This window comes from Leuciscus leuciscus, assembly GCF_965113295.1.
Source record: "Leuciscus leuciscus genome assembly, chromosome: 5".
Taxonomy (NCBI): Eukaryota; Metazoa; Chordata; class Actinopteri; order Cypriniformes; family Leuciscidae; genus Leuciscus; species Leuciscus leuciscus.
Window position 1 is genome coordinate 5,395,816 of NC_138729.1, and position 13,706 is coordinate 5,409,521.

General features: G+C 38.3%; 1 protein-coding gene across 3 annotated transcripts in view; it reads right to left on the minus strand.

The window, feature by feature from the left end:
* Positions 1-1,690: 1,690 nt before the first annotated feature.
* The window catches only part of LOC309499626 (voltage-gated potassium channel subunit beta-2), a 66,603-nt gene continuing 54,587 nt past the window's right edge, over positions 1,691-13,706 (minus strand). For all 3 annotated transcript variants that reach the window (XM_082170981.1, XM_082170980.1, XM_082170982.1), the window contains 5 exons: positions 12,065-12,185; positions 9,458-9,552; positions 9,185-9,305; positions 8,826-8,914; positions 1,691-7,143 (listed from right to left, as the gene is read on the minus strand). In XM_082170981.1, coding sequence (XP_082027107.1) covers positions 7,054-7,143; positions 8,826-8,914; positions 9,185-9,305; positions 9,458-9,552; positions 12,065-12,185 — 516 coding nt within the window. In that variant the 3' untranslated portion in view covers positions 1,691-7,053. The remainder of the gene's footprint in view (positions 7,144-8,825; positions 8,915-9,184; positions 9,306-9,457; positions 9,553-12,064; positions 12,186-13,706) is intronic.

Genomic DNA, 13,706 nt, shown 5'->3' on the forward strand with positions numbered 1-13,706 from the left:
GAGGAGATTAATGCACACAGGTTTAGGACGACATGACCGTGAGTAAATGATGACAGACTTTTAATTTTTAGGTGAGCTTTCCTTTTAAAAGGGTGGTTGATTATGATTTCACTTTTCTAACTTTAGTTAGTGTGTAATGTTGCTGTTTGAGCATAAACAACATCTGTAAAGTTATGACGCTCAAAGTTCAAAGCAAAGGGAGAGATTTGCTTTTAAAGAAATCGCTTTTTAAGGACTACAACAAACGGCTGGTAGAGACTACACCACATTCCTCCCGGGTTAGTGACATCACCAACCCTAGAATTTACATAAACCCCGCCCCCGGAACACGATTTATAGATTATCAAGACAGAATATGCTAATCAATGACTAGAAGATAACTACACATAAGCTACATAAATTCATCAACTAACCATTCAGAAATGTCCTGTTGCTTCTACATGTTGTCACTTCTTCTCGAGTCTCTCCATCATTGTCTGACTCCGGTTTGAACATAAAAGGCTAAAAGTTTTTGAAATTTTCAGTGCATGTTTGTGTGAGTGCCAGCTCTTGAAGCTCCGCCCCCTGTGCCGGGAGCAGCAGCTCATTTGTATTTAAAGAACAGACACAAAACGGTGTGTTTTTACTCACCCTAAAAAATTTACAACTTTAACATGTTATATAAAAATATCTGAGGTATTTTGAGCTAAAACTTCATACACACACTCAAAGACTTACTTTACATCTTGTGAAAAGGGCATTATACCACCCCTTTAATATGATGTGTTCCTCTAGTATCTCTGGCTGCTTGTTGCTTTTTATTACAGTTGTGCTGGAGTTGAGCATATATGTATGTTATAAATAGATGAATATATGTAAACATGCAGGTTTTTTGAATCCCTCATGAAACAATAATAAAGACCATGTAGTTTCTGCACAGGGTTTGTAAACTTTTGAGCAAAGATGTCTGTGTATACTGTTGAATTCTGTCTAATGTGCAAGAGGTGCAAGTATGCAGTTGTGTATTTGTTTCATCAGATAAAATCAGTGGTGTGTTTTTGATCACAGCTGCTTCATACAGTCTGACAATTAATTTTATTTTGATATATCTTATTATATATATATATATATATATATATATATATTTATGGAAGCTTGTTTCCGCCACAGAATAAAACATTTTTTTTTAAAAAAATTGTAACTCACAATTTAAAAAAAAATTATTGCGACTTTGTATCTCACAATTTTGACTTGCAATTCTGAGAAAACAGTCAAAATTCTGAGAAATGAAATTTCATTTCAGTTTTGTTCTGTGGAAGAGACAAGCTTCCATCATTTATTTTTTGATTGGGATTGACACTAAAAGTCTTCTCTTATTTCTGGATTATGGGATGAAATTTATCTATAACATGTTCTGATCAGATTCACTCAGCCAGAGAATATCCTGAATGTCAAATAACTTTTAAAATGTTGGATTTCTTCAAATGACCTTTTACATGTGAATCTAAAACGACAATGTGCTTTTTATTATGTGAGTATTGTGTGCTGTGAATTTGTCCTGTTGGATGACATTCACAACATACTTCAACGTGTGTGTGTGCGTGTGAGTATGTGCATGCGTGTGTGTGTGTGTGTGTGTGTGTGTGTGTGTGTGTGTGTGTGTGTGATGCTGTGATTGGCATGACATAAATGACACCTGTGACAACAGTTTTCTCCACACATTTTAAAGGCAAGCAAGATACATTCAGTACAGGGCATGTTTCTTGTTTGTTTGTTGTTGTTTTTTGTTCTTTTTCATTTTTTCTTGTTGCATGACAAATTTAACATATTCAGGCAAAATTACCATATGAGGGAGTGCACTAAATGTATATATACATTAGTTCAGGTTAACTAATGATAGTTCAGTCTTGCTAATGATTATGCATGTTGATTTAAAAAGATCAATCATTTCGATGCCTTTCCATCTTGCCAAAAAATGTTTCAGGAACCAACTCAGGTGCAGTTCTCACAGAAGTCATTGAGCACTATAAATACAAAGAGACATTAGAAACAACCAAAGCCGAATACAGAAGTGAACTTGGATTAGCACTAACCCCATACAGAAGTGACCCAGAACCAGCTTGAGCATTCGCCCTTTACCTTTAAATATGCTGAGGAAAACTGATCTCAGATCTGTCATGCTCTCCATTCTCTGTTTCACAAAGTAAAGCTGCGTTCACAGTCCCAGCGACACAATCCCATTCATTTCCACTTCCAGTCCAGTGATGCGACAAAGTTGAGATCTGGTTTGAAACAGTTTTGTAGGCCAAACCCCTGAAACGAGTTTGCAATTTAGCACTTCCGGGTTCCATTGTCCTGAAGTAAATGGTTTTTTCTTTTGGTTGAAATAAGGTCAGCGGTGAACACAAGTTTAAGACACTTTCATGTTTTATTCTACGACGTAAAATACATCAATATTACCCCCCCAATCGTGATTTTTTTAAGCTGTTACTCATCTTGAAAAAGCTAACAAGTGTCTAAATGTGAGTTTGTGGAGATTAACCGTCATCACACCGAACATGTAAAACTCAGTCTGCTTTTACAGCATCGTTATGTTTATAATCGTGCTCTTATAAACTATTCTAACTCAAACGTTCTGGGAAAATGTTTTTTTTTTTTTTTTGGATAAAAACTGAAGCTTAATGGTGGCGACGTTGAAGTCACGTGACCGTAGTGTAGTTCGTTTAAAGCCTAGCTTTAGCTCTTTACTTCTGGCGATTGAATTAAGGCTTAAAAATTCATAAAAGTTGTGTTCATCTGTGAAAATGATCTTGATGGACAAAACGTGCAAGTGTCATAAACTTTTGTTGATCACAGAGCTTATTTTTTTTTCTCCGATATTCCAAAAACATATGGGGAAAATCCTATTGGGTTTTTAGCGAGGGAACCAGTGTAATGCTAACTTTCAGATTGGCCTACACATTTTCGTCATTCCTGTAAGCAAAAGTATATGTTTAACTTTATGCAAATGAAGAGCGAATTTTGGGAGTGACAACCAATTGGAGTGAAGTCAGTGAATGCCTAATAAAGTCTGCGATTTCAGCAATCCTATACGATCATTACAAATCACACTGTACGACATGGATCTAATAAAATATATGACATGTATGTAGACTGTACGATGATGACACCTATTGAATCGTATGGGCCATGACGCAAGTTAGTATAGAAGAATAAACGTTATCAGCATGAGCTAGTGGTGAACAAACAGAGCAAGTCAAGATGAACTGCACTTTGGCATCAAAGGAGGAACTGAAAGAATATGGACGCAGTCATGGCTAGGGAAAAGAGGTCAGCTTGGCATGTCGCGTTGATCAATACACCATTTCATGTTGCATTGATATTGGCTAGTCAGTAGATGTAGACAGTGACAACAGCCGTCTTTGAACCTCTCTTATACGTCTGTACGACGTAGAACCAGCGTTTAGGAGACCACAGAAATCACCACGATTGGTCATCTTTCGTCTAGGACAGCCCAAAATCATACAATGAGTACCGGATATAAGGCCATGTTCAGACTGCAAGCAAAAAATAATTTTTTTGCATATCCAGATTTTATCCAGAAGGGTCTTTGAAAGTCTGGACAGAAAGAAAAAAGAACAAATGAAATTGGATTTTTTTTCAAATCTGATTAAAAGCACATATGGAAGTGGATCTGAAATGCGATTTCAATCAGATTTTTACAGATGCATCTGGACACTGGACACTCTGGCTGCTCAAATCAGATTTCAACTCTCTTTTGCGTCACTATGTCTGGACACACAAATCTTATTTGATCACTTAATAGTGCGGACTGTCTGCCTGAAAAGATCTGATTTGAGAAGAAATCTGATTCTGCAGTCTGAATATAGCCGCTGGCAGTGTGAACGCAGCGTAAAGCTGAGCTGAATAAGTAGCAGAAAGCACATTTATACAATTTCAAACAACAGAAAAATAAAAAAACAAGATTGTAAGTGTAACAAATACAGAATCTTGCTAGCTTGGGTCTGGTTTACTCATATTACTCATATTAAAAGATTGCAAAAGTGATCTCAGTTCGATATAAAGGGTTTCTGTCTGTGCCTGTTTTTTGTTGCTGAATTAAATGTTTTTGTCTTTTTGTTTTGACTGGGTACTATGGAAGCTTGTTTCTGCCACGGAATAAAAAAAAAAAAAAAAGGTAATTACGACTTTTAACTCACAATTCTGACTTTCTCAGAATTCTCAAGCCAGAATTGTGAGTTATAGGCTCGCAACTGCAAGGGAAAAGTCTGAACTGTTGCGGTCAACTTTTGAAAGTGCGAATTCGTATCTCACAATTCAGACTTTTTTTCACGCAATTCCCAGTTTATCTCTCGCACTTCTGAGAAATTGCAAGTTATAAACTCTAAAGTGCGAAAAAAGGTAAAAAATGTGAGATTTAAACTTACAATTGCGAGATATAAAGTCAGAATTGCAAGATAAAAAGTCGCAATTACATTTTTATTTATTTATTCTGGAACAAGCTTCCATGGGGTTCGGCAGCATGCTGTCAATTACAACAGAAAATAGTTTGAGCTTATGATTTAGTTTGCATTTTTACAAATGCAATTGCATTTTTACAGTAATGCACTCGCAATAGTGGAAGTGTATGGGGCAAGGCATTGCACTATGGTAAATGTTAAAATGCAAACCATTTTGAAAGTGTAATGACAAGACTAGACAAGACTAATGCGAGAAAATCACTTCTCTGTGCAAAGTATCAGATTTTTCAGCTGCGCTTCACATTTTAGCTTTAAACCGTGTGGTGCGTTTGCCCCCAGATGTCATTTCAAATGCATTACTGTAAAGAACATTTTTATTATTACAAGCTCAGATCAGTCCAAATGAATTTCTGTGGTAACTGACAGCATGCCATGCGATGAGTTTTGGGTTATGGAGTCATATTGGTTCTGAGGCACTGCACATTGTGATATTCAGTAAAGACTGATGGGAAATTAACAATAGATATTTAATCTAGCAAATCTGTGTCTTTCTCTCACATGAATGACACAAACACGTTAAAAGTGAAGCGCTTCGCTTTTCATTGTCACTGACGCAGCTTGTATTTGTCAAACACACAAAGCAATACTTGCACAGTTCTCTGGTCATGTTAACCTATGACCCTTCATGACTATTTTGTGAACTACGACCTTTAAATTATGACTCTGTCCACTTAGTGCAAAGGATGCTGACCGCTCAAGCCAAGCCCCACACATATGATGCCTGGCAAAAGTATTCAGACCAGGAACCAAGTTTTAAATTATGATGAATTACAAATCCTGCATATAAAGGTGAAGTGTGTATCTTCTGCACCAACAAACAGAAATACAGATTTGCAAAAATAACAGTCCCTGCTATATCCAGCCCAGTCATACTTCCCAAACACATATGAGTGAAATGGAACAAGAAAAGAAAAAAAGTGGGACTTGATTTTGTTGTGGGAATTGATTTGATGTTTGGATGGCTGTGGTTTGCTATTGGTGGATCTCGTGTGAGTGACAGGTTGCCCCGCCCTCGAGCCAGTAAACACTAGAGAATGTTACTGCTTTCTTTTTATCAGGACTATTAAAAGTGTTCACACTTTTAACACCGTGTTCACACAGTTCATAACGTTTTTTTGCGTTTTGGCAAATTTGTGGCTAAATCTTATGAATTCATTCATGTTTTCATACGATCTGCTTACGCCCCACTGATGGTTAGGTTTAGGGGTCGGGTGGGGTGGGGTTAGGGATCATGCTTATGTTAAAAAAAATAAAAAATACATAGCAATAGCAATAGTAATACTGACAAAAAGACTAAAAAAGTGAATTGGTGAAGGTCTGAATATGTTTGCAAGGTACCGTATACACACTCACACGCCCCTCCCCTAACTGCACGGATTCTCTTAAAGGGACAGGTGCACCGTTGTAAACACAAGGAGAGATGGAAATGAGGGAAATGGAGGAAGACTTGTGATGTGTCCAAACAGCTGTTTGCAGTCGCTGCATGTTGTTCCCGTCACACTCCGGAGTCTTTGCTGCGCTCTCCTGCACCGCGAGGATGAAATGTGACAGGCAGCGAACGCCCCATCGAACGGGGACGGGCGCCTCAGAAACTGCTCCGCTTTCATCAAGTCCATGTTTTCCGAGTCACTCAGGTGCAACACCGGCAACCGAGAGTTGGATCGAAAGAGTCACTGCATGCACACACACACACACTCGCTCATACTTTCTTGAACACACATCCACACATCCAGGCCCACGCGGAATCTGCGCAGAGTTCGGCAGGATTCATAAACTGCTACACATCGTTCGCCCCGCACATCTTGGTTTAATAAATATTTGATAATGCTTCCAGCTGCCAATATTAATACAGCACTCTCAGCTTCCTTTAACTCATATTGATCATGTTTGATCCATTGCACAGAATTCCGTAGTGGAAACTGGAATTCTGCAGTGGAAACAGTGGAATTCCATAGTGGAAACTGGAATTCCGTAGTGGAAACTGGAATTCTGCAGTGGAAACTGTGGAATTCCATAGTGGAAACTGGAATTCCGTAGTGGAAACTGGAATTCTGCAGTGGAAACAGTGGAATTCCGAAGTGGAAACTGTAATTCTGCAGTGGAAACAGTGGAATTCTGCAGTGGAAACAGTGGAATTCCGTAGTGGAAACTGCAAGAAAGTACAGATTCCGTCTGGGCCTGCTGATAAAGAAGATTTGCGACACTCTCATTCACCTCCTTCAATCGGCAGTCCTTCCTCCTGGAAGACTGAAACTTCAGTCTCTCCGAATAAAGAAACGAAAAAGTTGTTGTTCGTGGCATTTCTGTGATGACAGCCGTGTCCATGTTTAATTGGTAGGTTATGTTGGGATATTTGAGTAGGGTTACAGAGAACGGTGTGGTCTCGGTGTGGGCTGGAAGCATGTTGCAGAAGGCATGCAGGTGTTGTAATATACGGGAGAGCAGAGAAGCAATGGTACGCCGTGTTCCGTCTTTTCCCCCTTGCTTTCTTTGTCTTTTCAGGCTGCACATGTTCATGTCATCTCTAGTTCCCTCACGCACGTGACTCTTTCTTGGAGTGAGGCTTGTTGCCCAGGAGAGCATCCATCTCGCTCACCGTCTGAGGCGTCATTTGAGACAGCACCTGAAGAGAATATGAAAATAATGTTATTAGGAAGGCTGAGTCTCACTGATCAAAAGCATCAGAAAAACATTCTATTATAAAATTCTATAATTCATTCTATTTCAATGCTGTTCATTTGAACTCTCTAATCAGTCATTGAGGAAATGTATCACAGTTTTCACAGAAATATCAGGCAACACTAATTTTTTACACTACATGGGTAATAATAAGAAATGCTTCTTGAACATCAAATCAGAATATTAGAAACCTTGTGAAAAAGAAGTACACTTTAGCACTTTATTTATTTATGTAAATAATATACTTCCAATGAATATACTCAAGTGTGAATTGAATGTAACGCCTTCTGACACTAAATTGCATGTAATTTACAGTTAAATGAAAATATATTATAGTTTACATTAAATGCAATTAGTTGAACTTAAGAGTGTTTTACCCACTTTAGTACAGCTTAAGTTCATCTTCATATGTGATTTCATAATTGTCTTTGAAATATGGTTAAAGTGTACTGATAAGCATTCATGGTGAACCAAATACTTTAATGTAATTTCTATTGAAACTTAAATGCCATGTGTTTAAATATATTTGTAATTATACATTTATGTGTAATGATAAGGTTGCAATTTAGTACATTTAAAAAATATCTACAAATAACACACTACAGTTAAAATCATAATACAGTACTTTACATGTTTTATTTAGTATGTTAGTTGACACATCAAAATAAGTGTACTTCTTTAAAGCACCACAAAATACTTAACTTTTACGTTATTAGAAAACTGTACTTAAGTGTGTTAATAAACATACAGTAGTCATGAATGTGAACTTTCTTTACGTACACTTAAGAGGACTTTAATTCAATCAATATTATATCACCTGCAACTAAGTATAGTTTTTTGTTGTTTTTTATTTACTTTTAAGATTTAAAGGGGTCATGAACTGGCTTTTTAAAAAATGTTATATTGTTGTCTGAGGTCAACTTATGACGTTCGATTGGTTTTTACATTTAAAAACATCAAAATGAATAAGTAATAGGCTATTTTCTACCCTGGTTTTGAGCCTAGCTCCTGAAACGCTCGGTTTTTATGGCCGTGCCGCATTGAAGACTTGGAAGTAAACGCCCACTGCTATGATTGGATAACAGTTTTGCATATTATAATGAGTTTCGTGTAATGCGCAAATCGGTGGGCGGGGCTAAACAGGCAGTGTTGAAGTAGGCGTTGATCTTCTTCTGCGGAGGCGGGGTTTGATACCCTTTGACCTCATAGATCCCCACTTTGAAAAACCTGTCGTTCGCTGCGTCTGGTGTCAATAAAAGCTTTTATTGGACTAACAAGGAAGTTTTCAGTTCTGAAACTTACAGGATATTCTTATAGTATGATGACCTCTTATATGTCAAAAGCTCAAGGAAAATTTGATTTCTCAGTTCATCACCACTTTAAAGTGCACTACAAGTACACATGTAATACAACTAAGCACACTTCTTTTTTCACAAAGGAATGATTTCTGAAGGATCATTTGACTGAAGACTGTGGTAATTACAATGATACTGTAAACATTCCTTCCTCGACCTTCTTTCAAAAAACATAAAAAAAAAAACTTTTGAGCGGTGGTGTGTATGAGTGTGTGTGTGTGTGTGTGTGTGTGTGTGTGTGTGTGTATGTGTGTGTGTGTGTGTTTATTACCTGCAGGGCTCCGAGGTTCTCAATAAGCTGGTCTGTATTGGAGACACCAAGAAGTACAGAACTAACCCCTTCACTGCGCAAACACCATGCTGAGTGAGAGATTACACAATATCTTACTGTAGATAAGCTCCTTTTTTTTATTAAAGACATTTGAATGAACAAACCGTTTAATGACCGTCTGATGCATATCGCATGTAAAAATGGCAAGCACTTTCTCAGTCTGGCATGCTCCAGTATGACTGGTCGACTTTACACAACTTAGCACATATACATGGATGATTCTTGGCCCGAATAAGCCTGAAAGTCGATCATACCATTCGCACCATTAGTCAAAATCCTGGCTGAGCAGAGACACTCACCAATGGCGAGTTGAGCAGCCGTGCAGCCCAGCCTGTCAGCCACCAGGTGGAGCTCTTTGATTTTTGCAAGCTGTCTGCGCCCTTCTTCACTGTACACTCGCTCCTTTAGCCACTGATAACCCTAATACACAATCAAACATCGAGACCATGCAGTACAGGGATATAATATCAATGTCATCTCATTAGATGACAAAATATCAAATCAAATGACGATGAGAAATTGAAAAGAGGGAGGAGAGGAAATCTCCTGCTGACAAACTCTTCATGACTCACTTTCATTGCGGCTCTTGAACAGTCTGGAACGCCATCGCCGTATTTTCCTGTGATCAGCCCACATGCCAGAGGAGACCAGGTCATCGCTCCAACGCCTGACATGACATGTGACAGTCACAAGACATGCAGTTTGAGTTGACATCTGTCCTAATTAAACCTCAAATCCAACAATTAAAATCATGAAATTAAGTAATACATTTTTTTTTTTCATAATTTAAGAAGTTGGGCATCACAAAAGTTGCATTTGCGTCCTAGTACTGTAAGCCCGTCTAGATCGGCCCAATGTCGGTATCCGATAGAACGGGTGAAGGTCTCTGCGTGTTACTGTCTTCCACGTGGCAAAGTAATTTAATTCAAGCTTTTATCTGACTCCATTTTATATCTGACTCCATTTTATCCCGACCTCGAATTTAAGTTAGATTGCCAATTGGTTATTGGTCAATTATATAATAGTTTAGCAATACATTTGATTGTTCTATTTAACTCTTTACTTATATTTTACCTGTTCATATTAGAAAGCTATGTTGCTCAGAGGTCCTCACGCCTTGTTTATCACGGGTCTCACGATCACAATCTCGCCAGCTTCGGTCACTAAACAGAGGTAATTGCTATATACCTGAGATCAGTCGCATTCACGCTTACACAATCAAAGATACTTTGGTATAAACCCCATGGAATTGTATTAACTTGAATTAAACGTAACGTTTACTTCAGTAGAGGTATGGCCACTACTACAGATATAAGCTGACCAACTTTACATGTCTTATAGTTTTGGATTGGCCATGCCGTCTAAAGCCATACCGACATGCCGACACTTATCTAAAGTAACATTAAATTAAAACAGGGGTAAGACACACCCAGATTTGGTCAAGCAGCATTTGCTGCCCTAAATGGAAATTCACTTCTTGTCTTTGCAAAACCAAGTACACTTGAATTAGTGCCGAATATTAGTCGTCACTAATCTGACGCAAAACTTGTGGTAACATAAGAATCCGTTTCATCTACTTGGGAAAACAATTCCAAGTCAGTCGGAATAAAATCAAATGTAACAATTTATAACGTCAGGTAAATGTACCATGCAAATTTCATAATCAGTTCAAAGATAATAAGTACAAAACATCAAATGCTCTGGAATAAAGAGAGAAGATGCAAACCTGACATTATAAAATACATGATGCGGAGTGTTTTGCATACACTCCACATCACAGGCTAATTTGAGTTACAAATTGCCCTGAGCCTCTTGTTGCATTTCTTTATATAGACAGAAACTTCTTTCACATGGAAACATTTGCTAACAATGGGAATTTGCATTCAGACTTTACACCTTTTGGGAGCAGAACGCCATTTGCCTGGAAGACAAACCCTCCTCTGTGTGCGAGTTCTCTCTAAACTCTTAAAGCTGCAGTCGGCAAGTCTGGTAGATTGAGGGGACTTAGCCAAAATTGTGAATGTTTACAACTCTCATGCCCCTCCCCCGCTACCTCGTGCGTGCTCGTCAGTGCGTGTGCACCAGATTTTCTGTGAACGCGCCTGTCTCTTCAGCATCGATCAACACCATGGACTCGGAGGTAGGCTGCCCTGGCTACCCATAGATAGCAATAATTGAGGAATTGGAAGCTTGCTAGTAGATTTTCTCTCCGCCATCACGCTTCGTACAATCCAACACACCTGCGAACTTCAGGCGTGTGCATGTGATATTGTAACGTGTGCGAGGGGGAGGGGGATCTGTGGCGTGTGCACGAACTGTGATTGACAGCCAGATCTCACACAGCCCTGCGCTGATTGGACCAGAAGATCCGGGAGCGGTGGATTTTTGCAAAACAAATAACAGGCTCCAGGCGGAGGTAGAGGCGTGTTTTTCTTTCTAAAACCGGCTGATTTATGTTGTTCTGTCGGAGCATAGTGTCGGTTTCAGTGAATATGATCAAAAAAATATTGCCGACTGCAGCTTTAAGAACTTTATTACCTTTTGGTTTACTTCTGTGGAGAATGAGACATTTGTGCCAGTCGCACTGAGACATTTCAAATAATACCAAACATATAATATTGTATGATAATTATTCACATTAAACCATATAGATTTTTGGGTGAAATTTGGTGATCTCAGCATGAGAGAGAAGGAGTGGGGGAAGAGGGAAAGCGATTCTGAGGTGAGACTTGCGTCTCAAATGGTGATGCTAACTTGTTGAATTCCTTGTTGAATTTGAAATGTTAAATTCCTTTGTTTTCTCAGAGAGTTGCCCTGTCTTCCAGTTTTTCCAGTCTTTACTGAACTGTGGTATGAACTACTTCTTCAGTACATTTTGTCCTTCAGCTCAGCTATTTTCATGCTGGAACGTGGGGTTAGTGTCATCAAACAGCCCTTGCCGGTAGATTATGTACCAACAAAATATATTTTTATAGCATAAAACATTTAAAACATTTTCCTATCTCTTAATCATGCAAATATACAGTAGAGTGATCAGTCATGACTACGGCCCATGGCACGTTGCATTCTACATATAGCCTACAATCTGAGCAACTTCCATTTGGTTTAATGGCACATTTTTTTATTTAATAACACATTTGGTATAATTAATGATATGAAGGTAACGTTTGTGGACTGACCGATCTTGTGGTAGAGCTCTGGCAGCTGCACCTCGACTTTATCCCTCTGGAAATAGTGATACTCGGCCTGCTCGCATACTGGTGGGATTAAGTTAAACTGCCTCGCTACGGAGTATGCCTCCTAAACACACACACACACACACAGAAGACAAGAAAAGGTTAGACTGTCCTTTCTGTGGCCGAGATGCTATAAAACCAGTGTTGTATACAGCAGTGTTTAGGAGTATATAAAAGAAGCGACACTACAAATTTAAAGGTACACTATGTAGCTTTTTTTTGGTTCAAAATCAACAAAATTTTAATAATGCATCAATACATCATCAATCCTTCTTCCAAAAGGTGTTTTGTCTTACCCTGATTCACTATGGTAAGCTCATTATATAAGTGTTTATATTTTAGACCAGTCAGGAAATTGCGTACATGCGTCACTCGCCTGTGAGCGTCTCGTCATATATGTAAATAGAGAAAAGATGCTCTGGCTACTTTGATGTGTGTATGTTACGAGCGAGAAAGGTTGACATGGAGTCGCTAAATCTCCAACCTCACCCGTGTTACAAAATAACACCGAACAGAGGAGAGTCTGCTGGCAAACAGAGAACGCGACAGAGCTCATAATAAAACAAGAATCAACATCGGCGTTTCGTGGATGGCAAGAACTAAGGAAACTGAAATGCGGAGATTGCATTTGTATTACTCAACAGGTGAGTAAGGTATAGTGTTGTCACGATACCAAAATTATTGTTTCGATACCGATACCAAGTCAATTATTGCGATTTCGATACTTTTTCGATACTTTTCCTGAAAAGGGAGAAACACTCTCAAATATCATTGCTGTGCTTTACTTTAAAACCGGGACAACATTCTAATCATATAACACACTAATAAATGAACATATGAACAGCAGATATATTAAACATTTGAACAAAATATGAAATATAAAAATATAAAAAATAAATTAGAGCAATGACATTCAAGGTAAAAAATTTTATTAATTTAGCAGCATTATCTCATTTATCATAAGAAACATAAGAGCTTTATCTTGATTCTGAACTTTGAATAAAAATATGAACAGCGATTATATTAAACAATGTTTAATATTGGTAACATATGATAAGCCTCATTGGTGATATATTTGACATGTGGGGAGAGAGTTGTGGAAGGCCTATACTTCATGTTAAACATAAATATATAGCAATAGCAGCAAAGACAACGTCGGCAGTGTTGACGGCAAAATAGGCTACAGAATACATTTATATTGTATTTATGTCAAAACTTTCAAACATCAAAATGTCATTTATTAATATGTATTCGTGTCAAAATGACATAGAAACATCTTTTCCTATTCTATTTTGCCTGGAAACGCTTCCAACACGCTTGCGTGTCGCGTGAAAAATAGGCGTCGGTTCTATTTCTAGCATGCACACGTTTTCCGCGCGTCTCGAGCTGCGCCCAGACGCGTGTGTCACGCAGGCAGTTAACATGGGAGCCGAAATAAAAACGGACACGACACGCAGTCAGTGTGTCGCCGGCATTACAAATCTGGAAGGCGGTCTTTCTTAGAAGTATCGATACTAATAAATTAAGGAATCGTGACGTTTTTCATTTCCGATTTACTTTTGAAGTATCGGTTCACCGTGCAACA